The sequence below is a fragment of the Mastomys coucha genome, unplaced genomic scaffold, assembly GCF_008632895.1.
Source record: "Mastomys coucha isolate ucsf_1 unplaced genomic scaffold, UCSF_Mcou_1 pScaffold22, whole genome shotgun sequence".
In the NCBI taxonomy this organism is placed as follows: Eukaryota; Metazoa; Chordata; class Mammalia; order Rodentia; family Muridae; genus Mastomys; species Mastomys coucha.
The window spans coordinates 118,817,780-118,827,223 of NW_022196905.1; the positions used below are offsets into that span (position 1 = coordinate 118,817,780).

The 9,444-nt window shown below is 52.6% G+C and overlaps 1 protein-coding gene across 13 annotated transcripts in view; it reads right to left on the bottom strand.

The window, feature by feature from the left end:
- Window positions 1-9,444, bottom strand: part of Ncor2 (nuclear receptor corepressor 2) — a 165,358-nt gene that overhangs the window by 92,316 nt on the left and 63,598 nt on the right. For all 13 annotated transcript variants that reach the window (XM_031337990.1, XM_031337993.1, XM_031337999.1 and 10 more), the window contains one exon: window positions 526-705. In XM_031337990.1, coding sequence (XP_031193850.1) covers window positions 526-705 — 180 coding nt within the window. The remainder of the gene's footprint in view (window positions 1-525; window positions 706-9,444) is intronic.

Here is a 9,444-nt window from a genome sequence, read left to right on the forward strand (position 1 = left end):
AAAAAAAAAAAAAAAAAAAAAAAAAAAAAAAAAAAAGCAATTTAGGTAAGAGGAAACAAAAGAAGAAGAAGAAGAAGAAGAAAACAAGCCAGGCCTGGAGGACTGAAGATCTGAGTTCTCCACTGGTTTGGCATGGCCAACCTGACCTCACTGGGGCCCAGCCTCCATCTGGGATTCTAGGCCACCATCTTGGAAGCCCTCATTGCCCGGCTCCCAGATCCCCATTTAGCTTCTCATGCAATAACACCCTAAGGTTCTTTTCTCTGCCCTGGGCAGCTCATGGTGCCTCTCCCAGGAAGCCTTGGTCCCCCGAAGCTCGGGACTCTCTGTTGGGAATATAGATTGTAGGAGCCTGATGTGCCCAGCCCAGAGGCTTCCAGAAGCAAAACATTTTAAAAAAACAAAAACAAAACAAACAAACAACCAACCACCAGGAAATTATGTGGTTCCAGGCACCTGAGGATGTGGGGCTGGGCTCCAGGCTCCTGCCCTCTCAAAGAAGCCCCTCTCATTCTCACTACTCACCTGCTTCTTCTTCAGTTTGGAGATCTGCTGCTCCACCATGGTGATTTCACGATCCACACGGTCCATGTTCTGGATCAGCTCCTCCTTGGACAGCCGAGACGGCGCCAGTTCTAGCTCAGGGTCAGCGTGCGGTGGACTGGGAGGTGACACGGGCTCCAGCTTGCCTGCTAGGCTACGGTCCTGTGGACGAACAGAACAGAGAGTGTAATCACCCAAGTTACCCAGGCACTTGTTCTCTGGCCATGACTTCAGGCCTCAGTACACCAACCTCCTACCCTGAGCATCCCCATGGCCACAGTGCTGCACTCATCCTGCCTGGCCCTGGCCACTCTTCCCACGGCTGTGTTCTCTGAAGACAAAATCCAGGAGGCCACCAGGCCGCCTGAGTAATGGCAGTCCTTACTGCCTCCTCCTGGCTACACCTCTCCTATTCCCTGGGAACAGAAATAAGACTCCCACAATGACCCCCCGACCCCCAGCCCAGCCACATGTGCCCTCCACATGTGCAGGGATGGCCTACGCACACAGGCTACAGCCTCTGAACTGGAGCAGTCAGCTTTTCAGAAAACACACCTGTCATAACACCCAGGAGCCAGCAGGGTCACGGGGCCTTGATTCTTTCTGTTTTTGCAGAGCGAAGAGATAGAACCCTTATGCATGCTAAGTGAGCATTAAACCACAGACCTACTGCCCAAGCCATTTGTTACCTTCAACCTTTTAGAGATTGATGAGTCTTCTGCCTACACATCTGCATCTGCACCATATAAATGCCTACTGCCTTTAGAGGTCAAAAGAGGGGGGTCGAGAACCCCTAGAACTGGGGCTCAGACAGTCGCAAGCCATGTGGATGCTGGGAACCAGATCCAGGTCTTCTGCACATGATCCTAGGAGCAATCCATCTCTCCCTATGTTGCCCAGGGTGTCTTTGAAGTTCAGATCCTCCTGTCTCAGCCTCCCTCATACCAGATGACAGTTCAGCACCCCCACAAGGGGCTCTTTTTCACTGATGGGCATTTGTCTCCTTTCAGCAGGCTGCTCTGCCCCGAGGCTGCCCGTGTATCTCCCACAGGGCCCTGCACCTGGCTGCTTCTCAGTTCTCTCTGTTCCCTAGTTAGGGACCACCCAGGCTGCACTGGGATGCTCTGGGAACAAAGAGGTTAGGAAAACAACCCGGTTCCCATGTAGATAGCCCTGAGCTCCAAACCCAGCCCTGCTCTGCAACACCCAGTTCTGTTGCCACAGATGGTAGTGCTGCCTGCCTCAATGGGGGGAAAGAGACAGGAGACGTTTCACCTCCACAGTGGCCTGTGAGCTTCGGTGCACCCAAAGAGTCTGACACACTGTTATCACTGAACGGCGGTCAAGAAAAGGTCTGCCTTTACCCTGGTTCCCAGCTAGGTCAGCCCCACCCTGTTCCTCTCTGGGCCAAGACAGCAGCTGCTGGCAGACGTGGCCAGGCAAAGAATCGGCGGCTGCTCCCCGCCCCCACACAGCTGCCCTCTAAGGACACAAGGATGCTTTATTCCTGGGAACAACTGCGGCCTGAGCAGCCAGGTGCTCCACCTACCCCACCCCAACCACTCTTGCCACTAGAAGGGCCTACAACTTCCACTTGCCCCCTTCCCTCTCCCTGTCCACTCTCAGCCCAGTACTCTGCCCCTGGTCTCATGCTGTCATCTAAACCATAAGGACAGAGGGACATGCCACGCTGGGGACTTCAGGCTCTCCTTCTAACAGAATTCTCCAGGAAACTCTCGGTATCCGCCTCCAAACAGAAGGTGGCACCCAGGATGCTCCCCTGAGCCCAGAGATCATACTGTCGCCCCCTCTGCTCTGTTCCCCAAAAGCAGAAGAAAGAGAAACGGATTTAGAATAAGGGTGTCAGCCATGGGCCTGGGCTACCTGAAATCAGGGACCACACTGCTTGTAGTCCAGGATGGGCTCCAAAGCCATGCCACCTACAGCAGGCTCAGCTCCTGGGACAGCCCAGAAAATGCAGCTGGCAACACCAGCCACTCCATGTGGCTGAGCCCCACTTCCTGGACCAGCTAGATTATGGTGGCCCATCCTTGGGACCAGGCAAGTATGACCCAACCCAGACCCCCCATGATGTACAAACACACAACAGGTCCTCTTTCTGATACACATGCTCCCACATAAGGCACAAGAACAAACAAGGCAGTGAAACACAATCACAGAAACACCCAGACAGGGAGAATCCACCCAGCACAACAGACTGCAAGGCCAGGGAAAGCCATACAAATGGCTCCCTCACAGATGGAGGAACATTTTCCAGAGGGATAACCCTGACTCCTGACCATCATGCTACTGGCTTCATAGCCGTCGAGCCAATGGCAGAAGAGATGGCACCTGGCATGCCAACATACACTGGGGGCACCTGGCAGGCTAGCCTCTAAGTGGCATGTGACTTTGCTTGCAAGTGACCCCCTCCTCCTGTGAGTCCCAAGCCTGAGGACAGACAAACCCTAAGCCCAACCAGAAACCAGGCAGCAATTTAGTTCTCTCCCCAGAGTCTCTTAGCCAGTCAGATGTTCATCCGTCCGTCTTACAGTCAATAGTCAGTCAGTCAGTCAGTCAGGTTCTCCCCAGTCAGTGGTCAGTCAGACTCGCTCCAGCCAACTAGTCAGACTCCACTGAGTCAGTCACTCTCTGCAATCCTATGCCTAGGCAGAAAGTTTCACGGCAGCCATAAGAAATTCTCCATTCCTGACAAAAGGCCTGGGAATGGGAACCCAAGGCTGGTCTCTTCCAGATCCAGCAGAGGCCTGTGGCCAACAGCCACAGCGGCAGGTTCCTGGCCAGAGCTAGGGGAACAGCTAGAGGTGGCTGGATCAGCAGAGACAAGGATTGGGGAGCTTGTACTCTGTGGGTCCTGACCTGTGGGGGGTAGGGGTGGGGGTTCCCAGTCGCACATGCTGTCTTTCAGGAACTCCGAGAAGCAGCATGGGCCATGGTGATGTCAGCCACCAGGGCTGAGCTCAGCCAGCAGCTTACCAAACCTGGATTTCATTACTGGCACCTGAGTTCAGGGTCTGTGCTTAAGATAGTGTCCCAGGCCCCAACCACCCAAGGACATCCCGAAGTCCCCCAAAACAAATGAACAGCTAAGGAACTGGGTAGCCCAAGGAGGGTACTGCCAAATTTTGGGGGGGCAGAACCCCCCCCCCAAGCCCTGTTCCTGCCTCCAGCTGGACTCCTCACAAACCATGGTTGCTCAGAGCTGTGTACATTCCCTCCTCACCCACCCAGTCCCCCTGGAGCCTGGCTCCAGCCCAGACGGGGCCCAGGCAGGGGAGAGAAGGACAGATGGTGGGAAGGCAAGAGGCAGAGACAGTGAGGGACAGTCAGAAACAGAATGAGAAACAGAAACAAGGCAGAGACCCTAAAGGGGTGTGTGTGCTGGCCAGTTTTATGTCAACTCGATGCATCTGAGGGAAGAACCGCGACTGAGGAAATGCCTCTCCATAAGATCAGGCTGTCGGCAAGCCTGTAGAGCATTTTCTTAATTGGGGACTGACGGGGGAGAGTCCAGCTCATTTGTGGGTGGAGCCATCCCCGGGCTGGTGGTCCTGAGTTCTATAAGAAAGCAGGCTGAGCAAGCTATGATGTGAAAGCCAGTAAGCAGCAGCCCTCCATGGCCTCTGCATCAGCTCCTGCCTCCAGGTTCCTGCCCTGTTTGTTCCTGTCCTGATTCCTTTGATGATAAACGGTGATTGGACACATAAGCCAAATAACCCCTTTCCTCTCCAAGTTATTTTGGTCATGGTGGTTCGTCATAGCAAAAGTAACCCTAACTACAACAGACATTGGTACCAGAATACTGAGACGGTGCTGCGACAGACCTGACCATGTTGTTTTAGGGGAGGATTTTGGAAGGATTTCAGAACTTTGGACAAGAGAAGCCACCGAGTGTTTAAAGTTCAGCGAGCTATTCTGTGGACAGTGGAAGAAAATAATGTTGAGAGAAACGCAAAATGACAGAGGCCTGGCTTGTGGTGTTCCGGGGGGGGGCGGGGGGGGGGATTCTGAGAGCTACATTAAGACTACTGGAGCCGTTGCATATTTGCTATTGGGAATTAAGACTGTGGTGTCTGGTCAGCCGGGACTGAAGCAGCAGCCATGATTTAACAAGAGACCAGCACCACTGAAATGAAACCTTTGCTTTACTGGGACAGCTAATGCTGGTTGGCTGGGGCCGAGACTAAGAACGGACCTGCATCACTGAGGTGAAATCTTCTAACAAGTGTTTCCCGGGATCCAGCACACAGACACCGTATGTTCCAGAGGCAGCCCACACTGTACCTTGCCCTTGAGCCAAACTTGGTGATGTAAGAGTCACCCAGGTGGTACTGGTTTTAAAGACATGAAGTGGGTCACGAAGGCAGGAAGCTGGGGTTAGGCACTGTGAGAGGTGTGGAGAGGCTACTGATGAAAGTGCATTCTCAATGGCGGCTGAAGGCCCAGGACTGAAGGGGTCATGGAGAGCGGCTAAGACATGGCATCATGAAGCAAGCCCAGGAGAGGGTATGGGTGAAGGTGCAGCCCTGCTGCAGCAGAAGAAGCAGTACCACAGGTTAACCCCAAGAACAGCAGCAGCAGGGAGTGGAGCCTGCCAGAGCATAGAAGACAAGCCCTTTGGAGGAGCCCAGAGACCATGAGTGGATCCCATACTGATTTACACTGTGATTGGGTTTTTCTTCAATCTGACTGTGCCTTGGCTCTTCCCTCTTGAAGTAAGAAAATTATTTAACTTATTTTTGATTTTTTACAGGAGCCCACAGTGGAGAGACTTTAAACTTTTTTTTAAAGATGTATTTATTGTTATAAATACACTGTAACTGTCTTCAGACACACCAGAAGAAGGCATCAGATTTCATTATGGGTAGTTGTGAGCCAGCCACCATGTGGTGGCTGGAATTTGAACTCAGGACCTTCGGTAAACTTTTAAAAAAATGAAATCTGAGAGCTGTATAGAGATTTTGAATTTTAAAAGACTGGTATTTTTACAAAAACAACTTTTAGAGTGTTTGAATTTATAAGGCTGTGGGGTAGGGTTTTTTTTTTTAAGTTTGTAAAATGGTTTTGGTTTTGTTTTTTTTTTTTTGGTTTTGTTTTTGGTTTTTCGAGACAGGGTTTCTCTGTGTAGCCATGGCTGTCCTGGAACTCACTCTGTAGACCAGGCTGGCCTCGAACTCAGAAATCTGCATGCCTCTGCCTCCCAAGTGCTGGGATTAAAGGCGTGTGCCACCACTGCCCTGCCTTGTAAAATATTTTCTATTGTGATATATTTATTAATGTGTGATCTTGGGGAAGAACAAGAAAGGAAAGGTTATGGCTCAACAGTGATGTGTGTGTCACGTTGACAAGGGATCAGTTGGGCTGGCTAATTTTATTATCAACCTTAAGCTGAGAGGAGGGAATCTCAATTGAGAAAATGCCTCTGTAAGATGGAGCTGTAGGCAAGCCTGTTTCTTAATTAGTGATGATGGGGGAGGACCGAGCCCAGTATGGATGGTGCCACCCCTGGGCTGGTGGTCCTCAGTTCTATCAGAACTAAGCAAGCCAGAAAGCAGCATTCATCCACGGCCTCTGCATCAGCTCCAACCTCCGAGTTCCTGTCCTATTTGAGTTCCTGTCCTGACGTCTCTCCTTAGTGAACAGTGATGTGGACCCAAATAACAAATAAACGCTTTCCTCCCCAAGTTGTTTTTGGTCATGGTACTTCATCACAGCAATGGCAACCCCTAACTAACACAGGGTGCCAGGAACACCTAAGCCACAGGTGGCCTCACCGATGACTGTGAGGACAAGACCCTTAGGTGAACCACAGGCTAGACCTCGCTTGGACACTCAGGCAAGTGGCTAGTGACAGATAATGTAATGGAGATACAAAACACAGACCAGAGTTGGTCCTGAGGCACCTACCCATCTGCTACCCACAGATGAAGGCTTACCATGCACAGTCCATCCAGCCTTCTAAGAAGCAGGGAGAGAGAGATTCACAGATAACAGGGGATCTAGAGCAGGAAAAGAGGCTCCAGAAGGAGTTATCTACCTGAATCCCACCCACACACACACCCCCAGTTAGCTCTCAGCCAAAGCTCTGAACAAACATGTCCTAGATTGCTTCCACAGTGCTAGGTAGACCTTGGCATATGACAGACTCTATAGGTGCCCACTTGATAGTACCCTGTCATCCTGTGGCCTTCCTGGTTATGCCTCCTCCTTGCCAGCCACCCATACTGGCCCCCACCTAGCCTGGGGATGACTTATCTGCTTGCAGTACAAGCAAGAGGTAAACCCCACCACTCCACTGTCATGAGCGGTCACTCCCCATCTCAAGCCTGATCCCCTAGTCCCTCAGACAGTGATCAGATGTCACTCCCAGCTTCCTGACAGCATTGAGGGCATGGCAGTCACCTAGACTGAATACACAGAGCTAGCTGTCCCCAGCCAGTCAGGAAATGGCCATCCTGGTGCACCAGTCACAGGACCCAGGAGTGGGGCAGGGGATAGATGGACAGCACAAATGGATGGACCGAAAAATGAACGGATGAGGACAGACAGGTGGATGGGGCAGCTGTTGGGAGGTATATGGCAACCAAGCAGGGAAGCTGGATGGTGACTGGAATGAGCAGCTAGGGGGAGGGGTGGGGACAAAGATAAATGGAGCTGGAAAAAGATCAAGCAGAGAGACAGCAGGAGAGGGAAGGAGGGAGAAGGGGCGAGCCCAGGGCAAAAGGGATGGCGGGCAGGAAAGAGTTAACACTTGAGCAAGAAGATGATTGGAGAATAGAAGACAGAGGAACAAGTCACCCAGCAGCGCAGGAGGACAGCCCAATGGCCACACCTGTCCCAAGTCCAGACCCAGTGTGGTCAGCAGAGCTCCCTGCCAAGACTCAACGACACATCCCACCAGCCAGCCTTGGGCACCCACTGCCATCAGTCCAGCAAGCGTCTGAGGGAACAGGGCAACCTGGTGCACACCAGCAGTATCTGGGCCTATGGATAGGGCCAGGCCAGGTTTAAGAGGCCACAAAGATACACGGGGGGACTGGCACAGAAAGATGACATCAGTGTTCCATCACACCAGACCTGATGGCCAAACACTTGAAAAAGAGCTAGACCTTCATGCCTGAGAAAGGAGGTTTGGGACCAAGGCAAGACCTTGCCCGTCTCCACATGACGCATGTGGTAAAGGGAGGGTGGCAGGGAAGATGAGATGCCACTGCCACAGTCCAGGTGAGTGATGGTGGCCTGGGGCAACTGAGGTCGACACCGGGGAAGACAATGGGTAGGCCAGGTGTCTACATGGCAGGATATGGGTGCTGGCTCGTGGGCTAAGTGGGTAGAAGAGAAAGGAGGGAGGAGTCCTGGAGGAGCAGAGGAGAGCGAGCTGCCAGAGGTGAGTGGATGACCTGTCAGTCTGGAACTGAGCAGGGAATGAGGATACTCCAATCAATGTCCGGGAAACAGGCCGTACATCCCGACATCCTGGCACCGGCCTTAGGTCACTTGATGGATGAACAGACTGCACTGGGAATGGGCTGGACTCCTATAGCGCTAACACGCCAAGAACATTCCAGAACTCATGCCAGCATCTTTACTCTCCTACAGAGACTGAAGTCTGGTCTTATCACCTGGTCCAGCCTGAAGGTGTGTATTCAAGGCTCCCAGCCATATGCTCTATCCAGATAGCCTAGGTCACTTAGGGTCAGTCCGCTACTGGCTGACAAGGAGCAAGCAGGGCTCAGAGAGGCCCGAGCCTGGGGCAGCACAGCTGGAACAGAGTGGGGGCTAGAGAAGAGACCGAAGGCTTAGAGCAAGCCCGGCTCAGTTCTGACCTGTCAGCAAAGCTGCATGAAACTATATGCAAGGCTTAGGTAAAGCTGTGATCAGGCCAGCCTGATCAATTTGGCAAGACCCTATTTGGGTGGGGGAAAATAATCTATTTACATACGTACACACACACACACATACATATACACACACACATACATACATACATACACACACACATACATACATACACACACACACACACACACACACACGTATATTAAAAGAGATCTAAAGATACAGCTTGGTCGTAGAGCGCTGGCCTAGCATGCACAGGCCCAGAGCTCCACCTCTAGAACCCCAGGGTGTGTGAACACATGGGATTAAGCTGAGATAAGGCGAGTTGACAGCCTCCATAGATACAGAGCTTGGCCTGATAGAGTTCTGGGCTCCTCGGGCCCACATGGCTACAGATAGAGACCCATCTAGCCTACCTGGCACCCAAGGAGCTACTTAGACCAGGGCAGCAGCAGATCTGTCTGTCAGTCCTCCTGAGGCCCTGACGTGCCAGGTACCACACCACCCGTCCTGTCTCATCTCAAGGGACTCTAGAGTCCCCTTCCTGAATGCTTGTTCAAACACAGGGCAGCCCCAACTGTGCAGTCTGCTGCAAGAAGCCCAAGGAGTCGCAAGCCATTGCTCCACACGTGCTGTCACCTGTACAGCCCAGCCCCCACCTCACCCCCACCCCTGGGGCACACAGACTGTGCTAACATGGACATGGGCTGCTCTTATGCCAATCAGCTCCCCACCCTCTGCTCAAAGGCTTCACAGGACCCTCACTCTGCACTTCCCAGTTATACCAGCCAGTGATAACAGCCACACACTGGGTCCCGCCACAGGGTCTGTCCACTCCTGCCAGCTAGATACCGTACCACTTCTTTCCATTACCCATGCCCTCTCTCCTTACCTGGCGGCAGCTCCAGTATTCAGTCCCACCCTCATACCCACCACAGAGCTGTCCTCTGGCCTTTCCCCCAGCCTTTCCTGACTCCGACCCCTTTCCCCCAGCCTTTCCTGACTCCGCCCCCTTCCACCCAGCCTTTCCTGACTCCGCCC